The sequence below is a fragment of the Mya arenaria genome, chromosome 8 (genome assembly GCF_026914265.1).
Source record: "Mya arenaria isolate MELC-2E11 chromosome 8, ASM2691426v1".
NCBI lineage: Eukaryota > Metazoa > Mollusca > Bivalvia > Myida > Myidae > Mya > Mya arenaria.
In genome coordinates this window covers 9,631,254-9,658,376 of record NC_069129.1, presented here as the reverse complement: position 1 = coordinate 9,658,376, position 27,123 = coordinate 9,631,254, and the positions used below count along the sequence as shown (strand labels likewise).

At 35.1% G+C, this 27,123-nt stretch overlaps 1 protein-coding gene across 1 annotated transcript in view; it reads left to right on the top strand.

Moving 5' to 3' along the window:
* The first annotated feature begins 496 nt into the window (after positions 1-496).
* The window catches only part of LOC128243327 (pre-mRNA-splicing factor ATP-dependent RNA helicase PRP16-like), a 48,238-nt gene continuing 21,611 nt past the window's right edge, over positions 497-27,123 (top strand). The window contains exons 1-20 of the mRNA XM_052961031.1: positions 497-713; positions 5,576-5,904; positions 6,221-6,417; positions 6,761-6,943; positions 7,862-8,006; positions 9,574-9,683; positions 9,910-10,127; positions 10,353-10,538; positions 10,914-11,072; positions 13,521-13,667; positions 14,734-14,814; positions 15,574-15,735; positions 16,005-16,151; positions 16,451-16,661; positions 19,161-19,223; positions 20,240-20,395; positions 20,777-20,877; positions 21,479-21,525; positions 21,838-22,000; positions 23,064-23,228. Of these exons, the coding sequence (XP_052816991.1) occupies positions 5,585-5,904; positions 6,221-6,417; positions 6,761-6,943; positions 7,862-8,006; positions 9,574-9,683; positions 9,910-10,127; positions 10,353-10,538; positions 10,914-11,072; positions 13,521-13,667; positions 14,734-14,814; positions 15,574-15,735; positions 16,005-16,151; positions 16,451-16,661; positions 19,161-19,223; positions 20,240-20,395; positions 20,777-20,877; positions 21,479-21,525; positions 21,838-22,000; positions 23,064-23,228 (2,961 nt within the window). The 5' untranslated portion in view covers positions 497-713; positions 5,576-5,584. The remainder of the gene's footprint in view (positions 714-5,575; positions 5,905-6,220; positions 6,418-6,760; positions 6,944-7,861; positions 8,007-9,573; positions 9,684-9,909; positions 10,128-10,352; positions 10,539-10,913; positions 11,073-13,520; positions 13,668-14,733; positions 14,815-15,573; positions 15,736-16,004; positions 16,152-16,450; positions 16,662-19,160; positions 19,224-20,239; positions 20,396-20,776; positions 20,878-21,478; positions 21,526-21,837; positions 22,001-23,063; positions 23,229-27,123) is intronic.

Genomic DNA, 27,123 nt, shown 5'->3' with positions numbered 1-27,123 from the left:
AAAAATGTTATTTTCGCCAAAATGTAGCAGATTTTTATCAAATTCTTATTTTCTCAAAAATAACTTTATTTTAGCTCAAACTAAGTACATAATTGTCAAAAAGTGTTATTTTCGCGCAAACTCACCTTATTTTCAGATTTTTATCAAAATCTTACTTTCGCGAAAATAACTTTATTTCCATCAAAACAAACTTATTTTCGTATTTTAGTCAAAAAAGCTATTTTCTTGTATTCCTCTAGTTATTTCTCCGGTTAAAACCTCAAAAAGAGTCCAGCTCAGGTATTGTTTGCAAAGCGATGTTTTGCTCACTTATCTATGTACTGAGTCAGTGGTCGAGTCAAGGATTCTTGATATTTCATTTCCATTTCTTCTTAATAAAGCATCGAGTGAACATTGGGGAGATCATTGCTGATGAAATATGCGTAGAAACGAGTACTTCCACTGGTACTTAACTTACCGTTTTCTTCGCCGTTTCTTACTTGCCGTCATGACTCAATGCACATGCGAAGTTCTACGATTTTAGTGAAATAAATTCAATTTTAATGAAATACTCAAGAATTTGGCGACAATATTTACTCTGAGAGTACCTAATATTTTGACATTGTCATACTAAATCATCGAAACGATATAATTACCTATTGATTAATAGTTTTCAATTGTTTTGGATAGTATTTGATTTCGGATAAGGATTCTTTCGGACATCATTGAATCAAGTAAGTTTGGATGCTTGCTTCACGTTGAAAGCGGACGTAAAAGGTTTGAAGTAATAATTATTTAAGTGATTTTGGAGAAATAATTAAATGTGTTGTATTATTAAGTCATAGATGTTAGACTTTTGGAACAGCAAGCTTGAATTTTTACACTAGAATTGCTAGTGGATTTGTAGTCTAAAATAATAGACGTGTTATACGGGATTCTTCCAATCCCTAACGTCTAAACGGGAATGTGCAAAAAACGGGGGTGTTTTAAAAATATTGAAATGTTCCGAGCGATTTAAAACTGTGCCCTAAAGCCTTGCAGGTGCCCTTCTTGTATATATCGTTATGTTTTGACAGAATGAAATGAAAAAAAGCCGTCAAACTCATAATTATAAGTTGGATATTTATTTTTTTTTGTACGGAACTAATATAAAATAACATTATCTGGTAATATTTCTTGTTTTTATGATATTTTATAGACGCTATATGCTTTAACCCGGAATCCTGATCGGAACAACACCCGTGCCAAAAAAAAGCTCAGCTTTCTAAAAAGCGCAGCTTTAGCTTAGCTAAAGCTATGCTTTTCAAAAAGTTGCGTTTTTTTAGCTAAGCTATTTTGAAAAAGCTTAGCAAAAGCTGTGTTTTTTATAGGAAGGTTAGCAAAAGCTGTGCTTTTTAATAATAGCTTAGCTAAAGCTATGTTTTTTTCTCTAAAAAGCTGCGCTTTTACTTCAAAGCTGCGCTTTTTAAAAAAGAGCTGCACAAAAGCTATGTTCTTTTCTCTAAAAGCTGAGTTTTTTCTTCTAAGCTGCACTTTTTGTTTATGAAGATGCGTTTTTTAAATCAAAGCTTAGCTAAAGCTGCGTCTTTTGACTAGGTAAAAGATTGCCTCTTAGAAAAGCTGCGTCTTTTTCATATTAGCTGCGTCTTTTCCAAAATTAAAATTGGGTTAGTATTTCTTTAAAAGACTAAGCTTTTCAAACAAAAGACTAAGCTTCTGGAGAAAAAACAAAGGTTTATATAGTGAAATTCATTTTTTTATTATTTATTTATAACACATTATTCTGTAGTTTTGGGCATAAATATTTTGGCAGGAACAGAAGATACATCTTTTTTTTATTGGCATCCCTTTTTAAAGTATCTTTAGTTTTATTGATAATCTACTGTCATTAAAGAGTGCATTTTAAGTGTATCTTTTTACTAAGAAGTGCATCTTTTAGTTTAGGTAAAAAAAGTAGTATCTTTGTGTAATAAAGTAAACATTTATGAAATATACACATAAATACAAGAATATGAATGAATGAATGAATGAATCAATCAATCAATCAATCAATCAATCAATCAATCAATCAATCAATCAATCAATCAATCAATCAGTAAATAAGCATTTTATTATTGATCAATATACCTTCAAACTAAAATAAAATAAAATAATGAAATAAAAAGAAAGATTATTTTTCAAAAATATATTATATTTTTTTATTTAAATCAAAAGAACACATTTTACTTATAGGCAATAATCAATTGCATGTAATAACAACATTTATAGAATTATTATTCCTTAAATTTCTTGTAATGCCACTACCAAATTCTTTGTCATTTCCTTTCCAATTTTACAACATGCATGATAAGCCTGATCTTATCTGATTGTACCAAGGACCAATTAAATCTCAGCATTCAGGGAGCCAATTTCAAATCAAAGCTACTGGTAGCCATTTTGTTGGGATTTCATTAAAAGAATTTTGATGATGTTTTAATTAATAAATGAATTCACACCAATTAAAACAAATTAATAGTAAAGGGATTAGTGAAGTAAAATAATGATCATTAGATCAGATAAATATGAACTATGATTAGAAACATGACATACCACTGTTGGATGATTTGTGATAAACTGACATGTGAAAGCACTCAGGTCATGGTATGTATTCTTTATTTCAGTTGTTAATTTCACTGTTATGACACTTGACTACATGTGGGACTTTTATTTGTCAACTTTCAATCTAGTGCACATGTTTTAATAAATAACAATGCTGTTGTAGATAGTAGCTGGATGTAGGATTATTGGTCCCAGATAGTAGATTTACGTAGTTTTAAAACTCTATGAAGATGCACTTGTTTTCATCCTTACATAATATGTTAATATCATATTAACATATTAAGCTGAAATTGCCATGTTTCCATACATATGCACACTAGCACCTTTAATGCTATACAAATGATTACAGTGTTGGTTTTTGGAGGGGTCATAAAACTGCCATCTGCCACATGGCTTACCAGTTATTGGAAACTGGCCAAATTGGATCAATCAATTTAAGTTAAGTACTAATAAAGTCATTACTTATTTAAAATATGATACCCTGTTTTATTCCAGAGCTGTCAGGAATCTCTAGATTTGACAAAAATATAACAAAAGATCCTTGAGACTGTCCTTTTCCAATTTGTAGCTTTAACAGTTTCATGATTTTCTATCAATTATTTTTGCCACTGAGTAAAAGGTTATTTTATTATTGGTAAATTTGACAAATATGTACTTGTTTGTCTGTCTGTAAATACATTATGTCCAGTTACAAGGTGTCATGTAAAATTAAATATGAAATAATAACAATATATGTAACACAAACTCATGTTTAGGAATTTAAATAAAGCAAAATGTCTATGTATTTATTCAAATGTGTTCTATTTTTGATGGTTCAATATATATATATAACGCGGTTTAAACACACTAATGGTGCATTTTTTTTTGTTTAATTTCGTTTAAAGCGTATATTTTTGTTAAAAAATGCACTTTAGATACACTCAAGTGTGTTTTTGTGCGTTTTTTTGTAAAATCTTTTCTTTACCTGTGGTATTTTTTATGAAAATAGGAGCTACGTTTTTTTTTTTTAAAAGCTGCGCTAAATTAGCTAAGCTATTTGAAAAGCTTCATCATAAAGCTAAGCTTTTGGGCCAACACCGCCATAAAGCTGCGCTTTTCATAATTAGCTAAGCTATTTTGAAGAAAAAACACAGTCCCATCCAAAAGCTAAGCTTTTGGGCCAATTCTGCCATAAAGCTGCGCTTTTCATAATTAGCTAAGCTATTTTAGAAAAAGCTAAGCTTTTGGGCCAATACCGCCATAAAGCTGCGCTTTTCATAATTAGCTAAGCTATTTTAGAAAAAGCTAAGCTTTTGGGCCAATACCGCAATAAAGCTGCGCTTTTCATAATTAGCTAAGCTATTTTAGAAAAAGCTAAGCTTTTGGGCCAATACCGCCATAAAGCTGCGCTTTTCATAATTAGCTAAGCTATTTTAGAAAAAGCTAAGCTTTTGGGCCAATACCGCCAAAAAGCTGCGCTTTTCATAATTAGCTAAGCTATTTTAAAAGCTAAGCTTTTGAGCCAATACCGCCATAAAGCTGCGCTTTTCATAATTAGCTAATCTATTTTAGAAAAAGCTAAGCTTTTGGGCCAATACCGCCATAAAGCTGCGCTTTTCATAATTAGCTAAGCTATTTTAGAAAAAGCTAAGCTTTTGGGCCAGTACCGCCAAAAAGCTGAGCTATTTAAGAAAAAGCGCAGCTCCATCAAAAAGCTTAGCTTTTGGTCCAATACCGCCATAAAGTTGCGTTTTTCATAATTAGCTAAGCTATTTTTAGAAAAAGCTAAGCTTTTGGGCCAATACCGCCATAAAGCTGCGCTTTTCATAATTAGCTTAGCTATTTAAGAAAAAGCGCAGCTCCATCAAAAAGCTTAGCTTTTGGGCCAATACCGCCATAAAGCTGCGCTTTTCATAAAAATAGCTTAGCTATTTAGCCCAATATCACCAAGAGCTGAGCTTTTTTAAGAAATTAGCTAAGCTATTTTGACAAAAAAGCATAGCTTTAGCGCAGCAGCTGTGTTGTTTTTTTTCCCAAAAAGCTGCGTTTTTTATAAAAAAAAGCTGCGCTTTTTCGAGCCAATACCGCTAAGCTTTTAGCTATGCTTTTAGCTATGCTTTTAGCTGTGCTTTTAGCTGTGCTTTTTGCTCAGCTTTTAGCTTAGCTTTAGCGAACCTTTTTTGGCACGGACTACCCACTTTTGATACTAAACAATTTGTACGTGAAGGATTTGCCATATCAAAAATCTAAAAAAAATCCGTCAACGTACAATTATTTGGACTAGTGGATTTGCAAATTTCACGGTTGTCTGATTGTCTATCGCAAGTCAATGTTGGGACAATCTTGTACTTAGTCAAGTTGTTGAAAATGATCAGTAATGAATATAAGGAATTTTATAGGTTTTCAACAAAATATTTAAACAAATGTAGTTGATTGAACTGTTTTGAATCTACACTATAAAGTAAACCTGGGAGGAAAAGTGTGCCCGTTATGGGGCTAGAACCCACAACCGCCGGCACTAGCACGGCGCTCTAACCAACTGATCTAACCGGGCGGCTGGTTCTAACCCACACACACTACACTCCTCCCCCCATAAATCTTTAAGGCCAACGGAGGCACTCCTGCCGTTTACTGCTGCCACCAGTAAAGTAAACCTTGGAAAAGTGTGCCTAGTGTGGGGCTCCAACCCACGACCGTCAAAACACTAGCACGGAGCTCTAACCAACTGAGCTAACTGGGCGGCTGGTTCTAGCCCACACACACTACAACTAAACACTTGTTTATGTTTGTGATAAATTTAAAATAAATCAACTTGTTGCCATTTATGAAATTTATACAGATTAAAGACTATTAAGGTTGCAACTAAGATCCTTAAAAGAAACGGGCCCACAGGTTTTAAATGTACTTATGTTGAACACTCTACATGATTATGATATAGCATAAGCAGTTGCATATTTTATTATACTTAATTATAAAAAGTGTAGCAGATTTATGATGATTGTATATTTCATGCAAACAGTAGATAACGATGTCAGTCATCAGCCCTGATGATGATCCAGCGCTACATCGCCTTGAAGGCTTGACAGGAAACCAGTCAGGTGGGCTTATTATAATGAAGAAAGGTCCGGCGACAGATGTGGACAAGTTTTCCTTCAAGAAGCCCTCTCTACTTGGCCTCGACAAACTTGCAGCGGCCAAGAGACCTGCCGAGAATGACAGCATAAATTCAAAAAAGAAATCAAAAGTGTCTTCATATAAAGACGAAGATGATTTCAGCAGTAGTAGCAGCGAGTCCAGTGATTCAGATGAAGATGAAAGGAAAAGAGATCGGTCAAACAAGAAAACAAGGTACTCTTTAACCCTTCTGGTTTCCTCTAAGTAAGAGTTTGAGTTTTAGCACTTATTTTATATATAGCCCATTGAATTGCTATGTAAAAGAGCATAACATTTGTGTCAAGAAGGCAACTGTATTCCTATAAGTATTTATAATGATCAAATTTAAATGGTAATACTGGTATAATTTCTGTAGCAATTACTTTACCTTATCACTTAAATAATCAGTATTAAGGTTAAATACCAATGTTATATTGTTATTTTTTCTTTTCTTTTTATTAGATATTTTAAATATTTACCATTGTAAACAAAATTAATTATGTTGCATTAGGAAATATCGGGGGAGCAGAGTAGACACGCCATCCCACCCTGGTGGCGTAAGCTCAGAGGCACGTGACCGACAGCATCGTCGACAGGAAAGGGGACGGGAGAAGGGTGTGTATGCCGCAACTAAACATCAAGAGGGCAAACGGGACAGACGAGATAGGGACAGAGAAAGAGACAGACATCGCGACAGTAGAAGCAGAAGTAGGTTAACTCTGCAACACAGCTAGGTTACTCAGGTGTTTTTTATGTTTTATTGGCGTGGTTCCAATTGCAAAAACATATATTGTTTTCCTAATTTGAGTGACTTATTCCAAATGAAACTTTGAAAAAAAATGTTTGTTTGGTAAAGTTATTGACAAAATAAAATACTTATTGCGATATTTCTTTGTTGTATTGATGCAGTCCTAGAAGAATATGGGGGAAAATATAATTCCATGTACTTACCAGTCATTCTGTGTTCCATTTATAAATATGTTGTATAATGTGTACTTTATTTGTAAAAAATAAAACTGTTTATATGGGCTGAAAATCTTTGTACACACAGATGGAGATCGGGGTCGGGACCGAGGGTCAGAGAGAAGATCAGAACAGAGAGATCGGCACTCAGAGCGAAGCAGTCGAAGCTCACGTGACTGGAGTGAAACACCGGGAAGGAGGAGCTCACGTGACTGGAGTGAAACACCAGGAAGGAGAGATGAGCCTGGCACACCACATTACAAAGTGAAAGGTTAGAGGCAGTTTAGTGACAGACTGTAACTGATCTTTGAATAGGGTTAATTGATTTGTTTGTACATTGCTTGAAAAATCTATTCATAGAGATTTTAATGATTATACACTGGGCATATTTGGCATGTTTTGGAGCCACGCTAAGGCCCCATTGCCCCTCTCAAAAGCATTTAATGTCATGAAAAAATGGATTTAAAGGTATCTTTTTTGGTTCATTTTATAATATATCAATGCTTCAATCACAGTTGGTTTTTGATAAATAAGAGAATAAATATGAGGTATACGTATTCAATAGTTCCCTTAACATGGAAAGCAAGATGAACATTTCTCTTCTAAAGAGCGTAGACACCTGTCGCAAAAGACTGGAAAAAGGCTCTGATAAATCATGAGAGTATACTGTACATATATTGTACTTTGTCATTTACTTGTTTTTCCTATGATTGCCAGTGAATTGATTGGAATTCTGTATTCCATTATTTTTTGTTATTACTGGTAATGAAAATGTAGTATTGAAAGCTGCACTCTCACAGATTGAACGTTTTGACAACTTTTTTTATTTTTTGTATGGAATGAGCCAATTTTTGCGAAAGTCCATGGAAACCAGTTATATAAGACTGCTGACAAAAAATTAGATCGCAGATTTTTATATTCAACTTCAAAAATTGATTATTTATGCATTTTTCTTAAACCGTTAGTAACGGTTTAAGCCATAAAATATTAATTTTCGAACGGAAATATGAAAATCAACGATCTGAATTTTTGTTAGCAATCTTATATCATTGGTTTGCAGATATTTACGCAAAAATTTGCTCTTTCCAAGACAAAAAATAAAAAAATTGTCAAAATGGTATATCTGTGAGAGTGCAGCTTTAATACCACTATGATATGCAGTTAACTTTTGTAAACTGACCTCATTCAGACACACCATCACGGTCAGCTTGGGATGATGACGATGATGGTACTCCAGCGAAACATACAAGCTGGGACCTGCTGACTCCAAGTGACCGAGCTGACAGGGGAGGTGACTCTGTGTTCCGATCAGAATCCGGAAGGTCCAGTAAAAGGTGATATATTTGTAGAATATAAAGGTGATGTTAATAAACATGTACATTTGCAAATTATTGTGAGCTTTGAAATAATGAATTTTCGAAAGGTTGTAAGAAATTTGTTGCTTTATAAGATGCCTTTATCTGTTGATCGCTAAAATTTCTGCCTATTACATAACATACTGTGAAATCATTAATGTTCGTGGGGCATTAATGTTCGTGGTTTTCGTGGGTTGGGTGATCCACGAATTCAAGATCCCACGAAATATAAACCCTTTATTCACTTTTTCAATTGCCTTGTTACGTACATACTCTAGTATATTATTTACAGAGGTCGCAGTATACAGTGTTAAAACCTGTCTCTTTGTATAACTTACGATCATTATTCTGTTAATATATTATAACTGCCTTTAACAAATAATGAACCAAATCAATTAAATGTGTTTTATGCAGCAAATGACAGTTATAAGCACGTGTTTAAACGTGTGCTGTTAATGAAAATCTCCAAGTTTACAAGATGTGCGTGATGAGTGTCTGTACTCGATTTTTTTATTTAATGAAATAATTAATCGATTACTAGTACATTGAAGGTTACTAAGCACCGAACGTGACAATATACGCACCTTTTCGGTGTTTTCACAGTTTGCAAAATTTTGAATTGGCATTCAATGGCTTCCCCTATCTGTATTTATGATCAGGGTACATCTTCTTTTATTACCTTTATTCCCAATTAAATCGATAAGTGACATGGGTATATGCACTAATTGGCATGTCGTACCACATTAGCGAGTGTCATAAACCGAGTGACGTAGAAGACGGAAATCACGGGCCAGCGCGTGGATATTATGCAGACGATCTAGGACGATCGCATCTTCGATTTTTTTTTCAAAAATGAAAATCCACGAATTCAAGTACCCACGAAATTGTTTTTTTTCGGCAAACCACGAAATTTCATGCCCACGAACATTAATGATTTCACAGTAGTTTATTGTAATACAAGGCCTCTGACTCAAAATACAATTATCAGATACTCAAACTATAATGGTGACAAAAGACAAAAGTTATAAGATTAATATAAATACATACACATGAATCTTTCCCGGCATTTTTTTCAATTTGAAATTTACTGAGTTTTTCTACCTCATAAATGACAGTAAATTTAAAAATAGCGTGGGTATATGTATCTGTACTAATCATGTGAATTTCACAAGCTAAATGTACACACTATTAAGTGGGAAACTAATATATACGCTATTTATGTCTCCCCCATTCATGGGGAGACATATTGTTTTTGTCCTGTCTGTCAGTCCGTCCGTCTGTCCATACGTCACACTTTGTTTCTGCTCAATAACTATAGAACGCTTAGACCCAGGAACTTCATACTTGGTATGCTAGTTGGTCATGACTAGTAGATGAACCCGGATAAACGGTGTTCGAAACAGCGGTGTTCAACTGTATCTGTAAATCATGCTGAGAACAAAATCTCATACAGTGGGGTGAAAGCATCTCTAAATTAATGATCAATCAGAAATGATTTGCAGTAGGCCCCAAAACTAGAACAACAATTTTCTCTACAATTTTGCAGGTCAAAGAGGTCAGACGAGACACCACTGCCAACCCCTACCCACAAGTATAACGAGTGGGCAGATGATAGACGGAGAATGAGGAACACACCACGGGTGGCCGGTACAGATGGTGAGTTATACTCAATTAACAATGTATATATATATGTGACTCTTGCACAATAGGGTAGTGCTTTTAGAGAAGTATGAATGGATAAGGGATAAGTTTATGTTGGAAACAGACATGGAAAATGTATTTTTATAAATATTACCTTTCATGGCTATCAAAATAAAATAAATTAGTGTAAATAAAACATAAATCCGAGTAATTATTATATTGATTTGAATCTCCCATCTAGACGGTGATGATGAGGAGGTCAGAGATGAGGAGCAGCAGGCTATCTGGGAGGCTGAGCAGAAGAGACTGGATCGTGAGTGGTACGGGCTAGATGAGGGCTACGACGACCAAAACAACCCCTTTGCTGGCATGTCCACTGCCTACACGAAACGTAAGGAGGAAGAGGTTGAGAAGAAGAAAAAGAATCGCATGTCGGCGCGGCAACGCCAGATAAATAAGGTAAATGTGATTTGTGTGAAATGACAAATTACTTGTATTGTCATGGTTTTACATTGATGGAAGGTTGACATTGTATAAGAGTTCTTTCCTCTTTAGTCTTTAAATCTGTTTTAGAAGCTTAATATTAAAAAAAGAAAAAAAAAGTGTAAGAACTTGAATAGAGGATGATAACAATACTATCAGTATTACTATAAACTGTTCAACAGATTCGTACATCTCTTGCAGGACATAGAACTCTGGGAGACCAACAGGATGTTGCGTAGTGGTGTTGTCGAGAAGCTCAATTATGACGAAGATTTTGAGGATGAAAGTGAGGCTCGCGTTCACTTGCTCGTACACAACATTGTTCCTCCGTTCCTCGATGGCAGGATCGTTTTCACCAAGCAGCCAGAACCAGTTGTTCCTGTCAAGGTACCTAATAATCCTGTTTAAAACTTCAGACTCATTTATGTGAAGAGTAAACGCTGTCTCTGTATTTGCTTTATTTTAGATTGTTCATGTATTGTACAAAAAATGAACTACTTCCAACATGGCAGTGGTGTTGCATTTTTATCTCATCATCATTTTTAAAATTTTAATAGCAGTTAGGGTCTATTAGAGTCTTGGTGACAGCCTAGTGGGAAACATGACCTAACCTTGGGTATGACAGTTGTATCCTAGAAGGGGTTTGGGGTATGGGCGCTCACATCTGGAAATGTAGTGTGTGACAATGGTGAAGGGGCATTTAAATCTGAAGTAATAAATCCTTTCTTTTAAATAGTTTCTGAATGTATGTACATACTGTAGGACCCAACATCTGACATGGCTGTGGTATCACGGAAGGGATGTGCAGTGGTGCGCACACATCGGGAACAGAAGGAGCGTCGTAAGGCTCAGAAGAAGGAATGGGAGCTTGCGGGGACGAGGATTGGGGATGTCATGGGTGTTAAGAAGAAGGAAGAGGAGGTAATGACATGTGACCAATTACTGTCAACTGTTTTTTTTGTTTTTTGTTAAACTTTCATTTTTATATGCCCATTTGATAGTTTTTTACCTGCAGTGTAAGAGCGGGCAGCATCCATTATGTTGTCCACTAAATAACTTAAGAAGCCTTTGTCAAATCATTACCAAATTTGGTCAGAGTGTGTATTGGCATAATATCTTGGACAAATTTGATAAAAATAATCAAAAATTGGTCATTTTAGCTATATTACTTTAAAATCCTTCGTCCAATTATCACCAAATTTGGTCACAATGTGTATGGGCATAATATCTCAGAAAAGATCCATAAATAGCCATATCCCTCAAGTCATTCCAGGGTTCTGTCCCATTGATTATACCGTAAATGACTGGGTATAAGACGATAGGGGGTATTAGACGGAGGGAAAAAAATCTGTGAAAAATCCGAGAAAAAAACTTTTAATCTATGTTTTTGGTTAAAAGACGCATAGAAAAAATGTCAAAATCGTCCGGCATTTTCAGCCACCCTGTTTGTTGACAGTGACAAAAAAATTTTTTTCGTGAAAATGGCGATGGTTATCTTTAAAACCATACAACCATACTGTCGAGAATGAAAAGTTATGTTATGCAAAAAATATTTTGACAGTGCCCAACTTTGCTTTTTTATATGTAAGTTTGATTATTGGTTAATTCAATTTATTTTTCAAAATAATATTGAATACCGTAATTCACAAGAGTTCGGACACTATAAATTAATTATTTTTTTCGCTCTCCGAATACATAGAAAATTATCATTTTTACATTTTATTTACATGTTTGTTTAACCTGCCTTTTTTCTTCATGTTTGCTTTTTACCACTTATTAATTTATCCGTAGTAATCAATGGTCATAAACTTATTTATTACGCCTATAAGTGTAAATCCTTCTTGAAGTTAATTAAAACACCATTTTATACATGTACTGAACTGAATAAACACATTCTATCGGCTTCAGATCAAAGAGTCACACTGTGTGACGTCACATAACTTACAGGTATACCCACGAGGATCTCGTGGAGAGCATGGACATTGCTATGCAGGATTAATGTATAACTGTACGATTATTGCTTCATATAGTCTATAAGTGTGGTACAAGTTTGAAAGCTTATTGGCAGATCGTTTTACAAACATGCCATGTCGATGTTTTCTTAATCCCTTGATTGCCCTTGTTTGTTTAATCCTCAAATAAATATATCACACTTCCTTTTCAACAGGCAATAAATCGTTTAGGATGGGTAGTAACTAATTAAATTGTCACAGTGGTGTATACGGTTAGGTAATCTAGCCAGGCATTGTAAAGATAAAAATCAATAATCTTCGTCTGTGAAACTTGGTAACTATGAAAGTTATGATTGATGTCCTTTGGGTGTCCGAAAATTAGGTACGCAAAATAAATTATTAATTAAATTAGGTGAATTACGGTAACTTTAATTGAAAAATATTTTTGTTGAAATTATAAACGACTTACGATATACCGTATCCCGATCTTCAACTGCCGTTTTAACCCGTATATACTCGATCAATATGACTCGAGTAACATCCCTTTCTACATAAATCTAAACAAACTCTCGGCTTGAAATTGACCTCAGAAAAAAAGTTCAAAAAATTGTTACTGGGTATTATACGCAGGCATTTTTTTGCATCAAAATCTGAGGGAAAAAAGTGCGTCTAATACCCAGTCATTTACGGTAGTAATTTCCTAAAATCTTTAATGTCTGATCAATAATTTTACCACCCAGCCATATTGTTATTCGATAGTTATCCCCCTTTAATTATAGGAATTCCCTTAAATTTTGCCTTATCAAAACGATAACTTTGTCCAATCATCACTAAATTATGTCAGAATGTGTATTGGCAGAATATCTGAACTAATTTGATAACCAGTTATATCGCTTGAGTAATTTGAGAGTTATTGCCCTTTAATTAAAAAATTGATCTAAAATTTATATTTTTCAATCAATTACTTTCAAAGCCTTTGTCCAATCATCACCAAAGTAGATTGAAATGTGTATAGGACATGTTTGATAACCAGCCATATTGCTTAGGATATTTGTCGTACTTTAATGCAATAGGTGATCCTCAATAGTAGAGACTTTTTTCCTGAAAGTACGAAATTAGTGATATTACATTAGTGATATTTGTAATAAAATGTCGATAAAATTTGAAAAAAAAAGCTAGAACATTAGATTTGGAATCTTAATGATAAGACTATTATAAGATTTTCAGTATTCAGTGTTAAATATGGTGACTTAACAGTGACTCTTTCTGCAAATGGACTATTGCTGTGTATTGGCATCCCTCTGTTCTAACTGAAAAAGTTATATGCCATTAGCTCTCTGCAATGCATATGAGCTTTAACCAACAGTGTTCTTCCTTTATTCACCTCATTTATTACCTTGTATTTTATAACGATTAGGATGAGAGGGAGGAGCGAGATTACAAGGCAGACCACAAGTTCGCCGACCTGCTCAACGATAAGACCGAAGCTGTCAGTGAGTTCGCAAAGAAACGCACCCTTCAGTCACAACGACAGTACCTCCCAATATTTGCTGTCAGAAATGAGGTTAGTAATAAAAGCTGGTAGCAGCTGTTTCTAAATTGTAGTAAAGCGAAATTCCCCCACCATACCTTTAAACCATGTTTTATTAAGATTATATGAGTAGAAAAGTTGTAAAAGAGTAATGTATAGGGAACATATGATGGTTGATCTGTGGCGTTATATCACTTTGAGTTGCTTGCATAAAGTCCATATCACACGAGACCGCGCGACCTTTGGTCTCGTGCGATGTAAATTTACCCATGGAAAGAGAAATGATACAATCCCAAAGTTTGAGCAACTAACATAGTATTTCTTTATTTTAAACCTTTAATAGTATTTTTGATCTAATGAAAACAAATGTCTTAACAAGGGCATTTAAATTCGACGACAAGTGTCCTATTTCTTTCATGTTATTCTGTGAAAGTAGGTTTATGATGTGCTCTAGGCTACTGTATGCTACAGTCAGAAAATGAAGTTTGTAATACAGATTTTCTTCCTGTTTCCATATTTTATGTTTAAATCATTCAGTTGATTATCATATGGTTGGCATTGTGTCCATGCATTCCATCTGCAAAAGTTTGAGGGGTTTTCATGGAGCGTGGGGAAGGGATATTTTGTCTCCTTCTTTTAGAGCAATGTTTATAATGCACAATAATCTATTTTAAAAACCAAATTTGATTTATTTATTTCACTGTGAGTACTAAACACAGATAAATAGTGTTTAATGTTCTGAAAACAATGGTCGGAATGTGAACAAAATTAAATCAATATTTGTTGTGGAAAGATTTTGGACATTTCATATAGTGCTTAACAAGTACTTTATGCCTGCTCTTTAATGGAACTTGTAATAAGGATAGGTATGAGGCCAAACCACCCTGATATTAACATTCTGAACTGTTCAACCAATGGGGATATTTACTAGTCAGATGAGAACCGGTAATAAACAAATGCATGTGGACTTCGATTCAATATACTGTTTTTTTAAAGAAGATTCTTATTGAGGTCGGTCCTAATCTGATTTATTTGAGGATTATATCAGTACTACCTTCATGATAGTTTCTTAATGTGATACGTGTGTTTATGTATTCAGCTGCTGAACATTATCAGGGATAACAGCGTGATTATTATTGTGGGAGAGACAGGCTCAGGCAAGACCACACAGCTAACACAGGTACCCATAAGTATATAGATTAGTTTACCACTCTTGAAATTCATATAAGATCTGATATCAGTCATCGAAATAGATCTTTATGATGAAGCCCAAATTCTTAAATTTGTGCTTGACATCAAAATCATAAACAAGTCATCCTAGATAAAATTAAGCAAGTGGTGGTTTGTTAGCAAAAGTTTGTTGAGCGAACTTCTCCCAAAGTTTAAGACGTATCACTCTGGTACTTGATACACATTCCCACCATGATTGGTGTTTTTTGTATTAAAGTTATGCCATACATGCCATATCCCCCGGCAGGGGAAAAAATCAACCGGAATTTCAACCAATTCCCCCCCCCCCCCCCCCCCCCCCCCCCCCCCCCCCCCCCCCCCCCCCCCCCCCCCCCCCCATTATTAAGAGTGTGAAATTCCATGAAGGATCATGATGACTAAGTCCAAAAATTATTCTAATTTGAGTGTATTTCTGTATTTATTCTTATATTATGAATGCAGATATTGCCCAAATTTTTGTCGCGTAAACATCCCCTGGTGTAATACAAAATCCCCTGGAATTCAGACCAAAATTCCCTGGGAAGCCTCTCAGAAATATGGCATGTATGTTATACAGCGTTCAACACTAGCAGGAGGTAAGTAGTCAGAGACTCCATAAATAATTCTCGGATTCCCTGATTTTACCGCTGGACTTCTTGATTTTGAAAATAATTGTATGCTTGTTGATTATTTGGCCCAATGCTTCATGTTGTTTTTATTCACTCTTCAGTACCTGCATGAGGACGGGTACACAAAGTATGGCATGGTTGGTTGCACACAGCCGCGTCGTGTGGCAGCCATGTCTGTTGCCAAGCGTGTCTCTGAGGAGATGGGTGTGAAACTCGGGGACGAGGTCGGATATGCCATCAGATTTGAGGACTGTACTAACGAGGTAAGGCAGATTGTGTTCCATAATCTTGTTTTTTTTTATTAAATTCAGATGATAGTTGCATGTTCAGCTTCTGCTGTGGTAAGAAGAAAAAGGCAAATTAGTAAATATTTTGTATATCTGTATTGGTATATGTAGTTCACTTTTCATAATTTCATAAAGTATTCTAAATATATGTAAGTCAATCTCTGATATCATTCTATAATGGGATTATATTTTGGAAAAGTATTTTAAGTCCTATTTTCTATGTTATCTTATCTTAATACTTGCAGAAAACGATCATCAAGTACATGACAGACGGTATATTGTTGCGTGAATCACTGCGGGAGTCCGACCTGGACCACTACAGCGCCATTGTGATGGACGAGGCTCACGAGCGCTCTCTCAGTACAGACGTACTCTTCGGCCTACTCAGAGATGTAAGAATGAGTAGAAAATGGAATTGATTTACCAGTCACCAATCTGTTATATATTCATGTTAAGTTTAGAATGGTATTGAGGCTATTTCTGCTATTAAAAATATTTCCATTTACCCCATAAATCGCCCAAATGAATCAAGTTATGCCCTGCAATCTGTTAGCAGCACCACACCTTGTGGGTCCCTCATTGATATTCAATGTTATCATTATTAACAGTTTGTTTTTCTAGTTTATATTAGAATTGAATCCATTCTCAAACATTTTTCAGGTGGTTAAATGAATAGTTTGTTATTTTCCAGGTTGTAGCCCGTAGACAAGATCTGAAGCTGATTGTAACGTCTGCCACCATGAATGCCGACAAGTTTGCTGAATTTTTTGGCAACGTGCCAACGTACACAATTCCAGGTCGAACATTTCCTGTTGATGTACTGTACGCCAAAAACTCAGTGGAAGATTATGTAGATGCAGCTGTTAAACAGTCGTTACAAATACATCTAATGGGCAATGAAGGTAAATGCGTTTGTTAAGATTTGGAAGAGTTGTGTTAAAAGTAACTACATATGGTCTTACATGTGGTAGAATCATTTAGAAAACAAGCTATTAAGTATAATCACTTGCATGGGTAAAAGTTTTCAGTATTGATACTGAATTCAGTATTTTGGAAAATATTTATCCTATATAATGTATTGTAAAAATGGCATTTCCCTATGTAAACACCCTATTTTCAGTATTTTGAAAAATTCAAACTTTCACGCGGTGATTTGGGTGATTTTCAGATATTGTGCCTTTTTGAAAGATAGAACATTTGGAAATAGCAATTTTGATAGTAAAGTATGAGCTATGTACAATAAGTTTGTGAACACCTTGCAGGAGATTAATAGTATGCAGCTATTGTAATTTAAAATGCATCATTATGCATGTGTTTATATTTCTATGAAGCTTTTTTTCACAATCAATCAATAATAAGATTATGAGGTTTCATGAAATAACAGTTATATGATGCAATATAGAATATAAGCACTGTATGAAACATTGCACAACATTAATTTGACGTGAAAAAAACTTGTAAAATTATTATTGCAGTTTCGGAATGGCAATTTTGGTATAAATCAAGTGCAGATTTTAATTATACGAATTGCTTTTCATTACATGTGTACATTTTCAAGACTGAGCTTAAAAAACTTTCTAATTTTATTCACATTGACAAAACAATCGGCCTTCTCTATTTCCTACAAGCATGCACGACATTCAGATTGATTATCATTAGCCATTGTGACCTTATATCATCTGAAGTATGTGCCGCAAATACAGCAAATGGTTATTTAAGCTAATATCAGACAAAATTATCAAAATATATATATTTATAACATAACTTACGGCGCAGTAGTTATGTAACCCCATGCAATATTTTTCATATATAACTAGTGTAATAACTATGCTTAGGTAACCGCATCACAGGAAAAATGTATTCATATGCACTGTCAAAAAACGTAAACAAACATCAGAAACGATGTTTCAAAACAAATCCTGTCGATGTCAACAAACTCAGCTCCACGATGAAACAAATGGTAAAGAAGGCTGGGTTTAATCCAAACAAATGACCCCCTGATCACACCGCCAGATAATACCTCGTCCAGGAATTGAATCATGAATGACAACAATGTACCTGCGAATCAGATTATGTCAATATTTGGACACAAGAACATCGCATCTTTAAACAACCATAGCCACATAAATCCAAATCAACACAAGGAAATATCCAACATTCTGTACTCCAGTGAAAATACCTGTACAGTTCGCCAGCAATACTCAAGTTCACAGTTACTGATTCCACATGAAATCTCCAATTAACGGATGTTAAACTCATTGTGCATATTCATCAAAATGACAAAATTCCATGATATATAATCCAACAGCTACAAAGCAAATTCACACAAAGCGACTGTGACGCTGACTAACGGTCTTTTCAAACTTCAACCGCCAAATGACATGTACACACTCCTGTGATTACTAATGATGTCACGCAGTTATGATACGTTCTAATTATTGATTTGCTAGATTGAAATATGTTGTTTTTTTAAGTGAAACCTTTGAAAATCGGTTGCTAATTGAAGCATGAATTATGTTGTTTATTGTACATAAAATGTCTTTATGTTGTACTATTTTCTTTCCTGCTGATGAGTCATCCTAATAACACTCAATGTAAATTCTTCACTCTAGGACACAAGAATGTGTATTGAAGAAACTTTGACCTAGATTTCAACCGTAATTTAGTTATGTTATAAATAGAATCTCAAATATGTAATTATTTTGTATCAAATTTATTAAACTCGTCATTTAAAGCCTCGTTTTTATTGTTTTAAAATGAACTTGTTTAATAAATTTGATACAAAATAAACACTCACTTGAGATCCTCTATATATATATATCACTGATGCACATATTTAACATTGCTACACTTAATTTGATCAACGTTTGCTGATTTTCAACATCAAGCGATGCCTTTTACCATAGACACAAACACAGGTGTTCTTTCAAATCCATTATTCTTATGATGCCCTTTAATAGGATGTCTTTCAAATGTTTATGATGTGATGCTGTCATAACACATTGAAGGCAAATGCTGAAGTATAAACAATTATTTTGATGTTATTAAAATACAATAAGCTATGCAACATTGAGAATAATATTTGCTCTTACATTTCAATTTAGCCGCAAACTCTCACATAAAGTTACAAAATCTTGCACTATTAATTTATTTTTCTAGATATTGTATTCAAGTATCACCAAAGCATGTGCCGTCAATAGATAAAGATGTACAAAACAATACTATGGCAACATTACAATTTTAAAAATACAAATGTCCACTAACTCTTTAACATACATTGTATGCGAACGTGCTAGCGACAAGGACAACTTAAGCAGATATAAAAATATATGTACTTTATAGTTGATCATTTTGTTCTAAAGTTAACATAAAAGTAAAGTTTTATTTGTCTGTTGCTTCAGGAGACATACTTGTGTTTATGCCAGGTCAGGAAGATATCGAGGTCACCTGCAATCTACTCCAAGGTAGGCTGTACATATCAGCTGTGTTATAATGGTCACATGTTTATGCCTGGTCAGGAAGATATTGAGGTCACCTGCAATCTACTCCAAGGTAGGCTGTACATATCAGCTGTGTTATAATGGTCACATGTTTATGCCTGGTCAGGAAGATATTGAGGTCACCTGCAATCTACTCCAAGGTAGGCTGTACATATCAGCTGTGTTATAATGGTCACATGTTTATGCCTGGTCAGGGAGATATCGAGGTCACCTGCAATCAACTCTGAGGTAGGCTGTACATATCAGCTGTGTTATAATGGTCACATGGTTATGCCTGGTCAGGGAGATATCGAGGTCACCTGCAATCAACTCTGAGGTAGGCTGTACATATCAGCTGTGTTATAATGGTCACATGTTTATGCCTGGTCAGGGAGATATCGAGGTCACCTGCAATCAACTCTGAGGTAGGCTGTACATATCAGCTGTGTTATAATGGTCACATGTTTATGCCTGGTCAGGGAGATATCGAGGTCACCTGCAATCAACTCTGAGGTAGGCTGTACATATCAGCTGTGTTATAATGGTCACGTGTTTATGCCTGGTCAGGGAGATATTGAGGTCACCTGCAATCAACTCTGAGGTAGGCTGTACATATCAGCTGTGTTATAATGGTCACATGTTTATGCCTGGTCAGGGAGATATCGAGGTCACCTGCAATCAACTCTGAGGTAGGCTGTACATATCAACAGTGTTATAATGATGTCAAGATGATGAGTGCTTCTGACAGGTGTCACATCCAATTCACAAAAGTGAACTTAGTCTAAGCAAAATTAGTGTACTTCTTTCGAACTTGGTAGCGTTATATATATAATTTGTACTTTTGAATGTAATTTGTCTAATAAGATAAAGTTTTTGTAATTTTTAAATCAGTTAAAAGAAATTGAGGGGAGCTCTTTAGGTTATGTGTAAATGATGATAAGTATGTCGCTGTTGGTGTTTACTGATGGTTTTGGATCTTGAGATTATAATGGTACTTACAGAGCGTCTTGATGAGTTAGACGAAGCCCCGCCTATTGCCATTCTCCCGATCTACTCCCAGTTGCCTAGTGACCTGCAGGCCAAAATCTTCCAGAAGGCTCAAGACGGCATCAGGAAATGTATCGTCGCTACAAACATTGCCGAGACATCACTTACAGGTACGACTTGCAGCGATTTCATTTTGTCAGGACCTGCATGTCTGGGGTTTTGAAATGACAAGGATGTTTTACTTATTTTTGAATTGGCTGTATCAGTTATGTTTATTTGTTATTTCTTCATTAAAGCATTTATAATGATTATGCTAATTTTAAATTTAAAAGAAGTATTAGTATCTTTGTTAAATTTGCCGTCAAATGAATACCAAGAATTTGACAGATATGAAAGAAAACATAATTATTTCACGCCACATATTTAGTTTACTCTTTTGTTGAGTTTACATTATGCAGTATGGATTCATAGATTTAATTAAGGATTCAGTGATGTCCCATGTTAAGTTTGTGAAACATGTGAAGAAATCAATACCCTATGCTATATTTCAGTGGATGGTATCATGTTCGTGGTCGACTCAGGTTACTGTAAACTGAAGGTCTTCAACCCGAAGGTCGGAATGGACTCTCTCCAGATATTCCCCATCAGTCAGGTTAGCTGAATATTAAACTTAATATGCTGATCTGAATGCTGGATTGATGAATGTAAATGTCACTGGGCTGTCCTGGTGCCCCTTATGTGGGTTGGTAGAGCTGGCGGGCAGGTTGCATTAACAACATGATAACGTGGATTCCAACCAAACAGTATATAAATGACATATGTCGGTCACAATATTAAACATTTTAGATACATTGATCACAATTTTATCAGTTGATATGTATAAACTTATTTAGTTTACATATTGTGAAACAAGTTATTACAACATTACGTTAATCACTGGTTTTCACGATGTTATGCAATCATGGTAAATACAGAAAACATAAGGATGTTTTGAAGTCTTTACAATAGGCATGTGAATGGGAAAAGGGAATATATTTTCAACACATCTCATATACTTGTAAATGCATAAGAATTTAATTGAGGATTTACCGGAAGATGTAACTATGAAAATGGCATATTTAATATATGGGAAATGGTGGATTAAATTGATATTACAAAATCAGCAAAGATTCAGGTTAGACAGATGATGATAAATGATATAAATAAATATTTGAATGTATGAATTGATTAACATGTTTTTATGTGTTTTCCAGGCTAATGCGAACCAGCGTTCAGGTCGTGCAGGGAGAACAGGGCCAGGGTAAGGATATTAACTTAAAACATGTGGAGTATGTAGATTGCTTTAAATTTGGGAAAAATCATTTTTGGGGTTATTTGATTTTTATTTATTTTCGCTGGTTATACTGTTTATGACACTATAAAAACACGAAGGGACCTGGGAAGAATAGACTTAAACCACGACTGTTATTCATCTCTCATTCATCTGATTATTCTAACAATAATTACAGAATTAAAATTATTTAAACCCCAAATTGTGTGAGCCTGCAGAATATATGTGTGCATGTAACAGGCAGGCATATCAACCATAGGGTACTACCTTTTGTGTTTACAGGCAGGCATACAGACTATACACCGCCCGACAGTACAAGGATGAACTGTTGACTACCTCCGTCCCAGAGATACAGCGTACCAATCTAGCCAATGTCGTTCTGCTCCTGAAGTCCCTTGGTGTTCAAGACCTGCTACAGTTCCACTTCATGGATCCACCACCGCAGGTATTAAGGGCACTAACACCTTATCACCAATTCCAGGCCTCGGGAAATTTGTTTTTTAATCACCAAGCCGGACAAGCATGTTTCCTCTGGTACCCTGGTTTTACCCACTACACAGGACTACACTTAGGCATAACATCATGTCAGCAAGAGATATTCATATTATGTTCTTATATAGTTCATCACCATCATAGATAAAATAAGTTTGAACTAAATTTCATTAAATATTTAAGGTCTTGTTGGACGTTTAAAACATTTGGTAGATTTGTTTTTATGCCCCAAAGGTGGGCATATTAAAATCGCATCGTCCGTCCATCCTTCTGTCGGTGTGTCCGGCTAAATAACTTGTGTCCAGGCTGTAACTTTCCCTTGTATGGACAGATTTTAAAATAACTTGCCACATGTGTTCCACATACCAAGACGATGTGTCGCGTGCAAGACCCGTGTCCCTACTTCTAACATCAAGGTCACACTTAGGTGTTTATTCACAATGGAATGCTGCATATAAGGACATAGAGTATAGGTTGTCATATCCGGGCTGTAACTTTTTCTTGTATGGACAGATTTTTAAATAACTTGCCACATGTGTTCGACATACCAAGACGACGTGTCACGTGCAAGACCCATGTCCCAACCTGTAAGGTGAAAGAAACACTTAGTGTTTATTAGGTAATTAGTATTTTTATAATTATTCCACTTGTTCATTATTATTTATGTAATGCTGCATATATGCACATAGATGTCATAACCGGGCTGTAATTTTGTCATGTATATGACAGATTTACAACAAAAACATGGCACATGTGTTTGGCATATAAAAATTGCGTGTCTTATGCAAGATCCACATGCATACATCAAAGGTCAGTGTTTGATCTTTATCTTTTCATGTACTGACCTTGTTCATAGGTCAATGTCACATTCGGGGGCATTCGTCACATACTGTGACACCTCTTGTTCATGATAACTAATGAGACATTTTAAAGGTGTGGTTTGCTGAAATTGCAATCATTTGAAAAATATAAAACTCTAGTGAAATTAAAGCAATGTATCATTTCCATTCCTACAGGACAACATCCTGAACTCTATGTACCAGTTATGGATACTGGGTGCTTTGGACAATACAGGCTCCCTGACGCCACTTGGGCGTGCCATGGTGGAGTTTCCATTAGACCCCGCCCTCTCCAAGATGCTCATCAAGTCCCTGGAGATGGAGTGCAGTGCAGAAATACTTGTACGTACCCACTTTTTAAGACATTTGATTTTTGCAGATTTAAAAGGAAATATTGGAATACAAGAATCATTTTTAGCTCGACTATTCGAAGAATAGGTGGGCTATACTACTCGCACCGGCTTCGGCGTCCGGTTAAAGTTTTAGGGCAAGTTGGGATTTTCACTTATAAGTCCAATACTCTACATTCAATTGACTTAATACTTCACACAGTTGTTCAGGGCCATCACATGATGAGGTTAGATAACTCCATATTATTCTTTACACAGATTATGGCCCCTGATTGACTATGGAACTTGGGTTAAAGTTTTAGGGCAAGTTGGAATATTTATTGATAACTTCTATATCCTTTGTTCAATTGACTTAATACTTCACACAGTTGTTCAGGACCATCCCACAATGAGGTTACATAACTCCATATTATCCTAAATACAAGTTATGGCCCCTGATTGACTTAGGTTAAAGTTTAAGGGCAGGTTAAAGTTTTAGGGCAAGTGGGGATTTTCACTTAAAACTCCAATACCATTCATTCAATTGACTCAATACTTCACACAGATGTTCAGAGCCATCACATAATGAGGTTAGATAACTCCATATTATCTGTTATACAAATTATGGCCGCTGATTGACTATGGAACTTCGGTTAAAGTTTTAGGGCAGGTTGGGCTATTGTTTAATAACTTCTATACCCTTCATTCAATTGACTTAATACTTCACACAATTGTTCAGGACCATCACCCAATGAACTTACATAACTCCATATCCTTAATACAAGTTATGGCCCCTGATTGACTTGGGTTAAAGTTTAAGGCAAGTAAAAGTTAAGGGCAAGTTGGGATTTTAATAAAAAAAAAATTCTATAGCGGTCATTAAATGCACTTAATAAAATTCAAAATTATTTACGACCATCTTACAACAAGAAACATAACTCCGTTTTAAGCCTAAATACAAATTATGGCCCTTGATTTTTTTTTTTATTTCCTTTGAAAGGCATATTAGTATATTCTTAACCACATTTTCATAATGGGAAATCAAGTTATTTGAATGACATGCGTCATTGTTTGGGCGAGCTGGTGGGAGGGCAGCATCAAAGTCACCTTATGTATCAAATAATTTTAGTTAGGTTTGACATAGAGACCAAACGTGGTATTATTACATCGTTATTGTATTCTAAGTCAAAGCGGCGTGGTCGAGCGCGCTGTCTTACGACAGCTCTTGTTATTTGAATTAGTAGGCATCACATAGTAATTATTATGAGTATTTGTTGATGGCTGCTGTTATATAAATGCCATTAGTGCTTTGTTGAAAAAACATAATTATTTTAGCGAGTGTGTGTGTTTAAGGAAAGAGCGTATTTTCCGACCTCTTAAGTATAATTATACAATGGGATGTTATTGGTTGGTACAATAATGTACAAACGCAAACATGATTATTGCCAATATTTTCACAAAATGATTCATTCAAGTTTTTGATTTTGCAAAGTAAGTTAATAAATGATAAAACCAATTGAAAGTCTTTCTTGCCAACAATCGTATCACAAAGTAGTTGAAATTTACTGAACAAAAAAAGCAGATGTGAAACAATACTTTTTTACATGTTAAAATTTTATCACCTCATAAAATCAGCATATGAGCAGCACTCAATGATAAAAAAAAAACTGAACACAAAACAGAATTACAATGGCCGAAACTCAAAAGCATATATTAAACATAATCGACAAAGTATAAAATACATGTATGCAAATAATAGAAAAAAGGACATACCAATTTTTTGAAAGGATTGGTAGTCAAGCTGCACTCTCACCATTTGAATGTTTTGAAATTTTTATTTTTTTGCCTTGGAACGAGCTAATTTTGTGAAAATGCATGGAAACCAATAACAAGAATGCTGACAAAAAATTAGAACGCGGTTTATTAAATTTAAGTTCAGAAATTGATGTTTAATGCCTCTTTTTACACTGTAATGGTTTGGAAATATAAAAATCTGCAATCTGATCTTTTGTCAGCAATTTTTAATCGGTGGATGGCAGATAGTTACGTAAAAATTTGCTCTTTCCAAGACAAAAATAAAATAGTTGTCAAAAAATTTGATCTGTGAGAGTGCAGCTTTAAAATTCACATCGGATAATTCTTTGTTACCATTGAGCATGTTCCTAATTTACACATCAACGTGAATAATTTGGTGAAATCTTTGCAAAATTGGTAACAATAGAATTGTGTAGAACATGTACTGCTGTCTCATTGTCATCAGTGCCAACTGGGGCCCATAGTTGACAGTTTGTATGATCTTTTATGATGAACTGTCATTAAATTTGATAGGGTCAATTGTAACTAGTAGGGGTTAGAGGGAATGTACCAGTACATTGTGTCTTGTTAGCAACATGCCAGTACTGTTACATCAATTGTCAGAATATTTTGCATTAACTGAAATTCAAAACACATTTTTTGTTTGATTAATGAGTACTTGAGTAGCGAATTAATATATTCAAGTACTCAGATGATTCAGCGAATACTCCTTGCAATCCGTAATAGATACAAAAGTATTATATCAATTTTTATTTTTTTATTTTCTTCAGGATGTATTTAAAAGGGATTGAAATGTTTGAATACCATGTTTATGTCGGATTAAAAAGAAATTGTTTACAAAATTTGGCTAATTCATCATACCGGTCATAATGGAGTGCTAAATTGTCAAAATGCATTTAAACTTAAAGCTTGCAAACTCAAATTATTTTTTTTAAGATTTACATCAATATTAAACATAATATAATAACATGATCACGTACAGTTTTCTGTTTACTGACATTTATATCCCATATGTTTTTAGGTAATTATTTGTCCCTGGGTGTGGTCTTGGATGTCAGTGCTTTGTCAGTTCTAAAGAACAAACATTAATTAAATTGATTTAAATTTGTCAATGTTTGTCTGATTCAAATACCTTCAAAACAGTTTGTTTGTAGTGGAAGATTTCTGTTTAGTATTCAAAGATTTTGAAATCTTTCAAAAACCTACATCAGATATTTTTTTATGCACAAGTTTTTTAACCAGAGGCATTCTTCTGCTGGGGTTGACTTAAAAGATACATAACATTATAAAATATGTAGATACACATAGAATTTTTGTGGTAAATTATTCCATACACAAGAAAAATTAAATGGTAAGGTAATTTGACCATGAATATCTCCTTGTATTTTTAAAGTAAAAGGTAGGTGCGTGATGCGTGCGTGTGTGTTTGTGGTGCGTGTGTGTGGTGCGTGCGTGTGTGGGGGGAACATGCGTGTGTGTGTGTGTGGTGCGTGCGCGTGTGTGTGGTACATGCATGTGGATGTGGAGAGTGCATGTGTATGTGGTGCGTGCGTGTGTGTTGTGCATGCGTGTATGTGTTGTGTGTGAGTGTGGAGAGTGCATGTGTGGAAAGTGCATGTGTGTGTGGTGCATGTGTTTGTGTGTGGAGAGTGTGTGTGTGTGTGTGGTGCGTGTGTGTATGTTGTGCATGTGTGTGTGTGTTGTGTGTGCATGTGGATGAGGAGAGTGCGTTTGTGTGTGTGTGGTGCATGTGTGTTGTGCGTGCGTGTGTGTGTGTGTGGTGCGTGCGTGCGTGTGGGTGTGTCCAGGCAGTCTTGTCCTGAGCATAACTTGAAAAATCTTTGAGGTATTGACTTCAAACTTTGTATGGAGATGGATGACATTAAGGAGAAGTAATGTGCTGAAGGACCATTATACTATGGGTGCAGTACTGTTTTAATAGTTGCCTTTTGTTAATTTTCATACATATTCATTGTCATGAGCATAACTAGAAAAGTCTTTAAGGTATTGACATCAAACTTCAAATACAGATAGATCCCATTTGGGAGAAAAGCAGTGCACAGGAGCCATTACTCTGGCTGCAGTACTTGTTG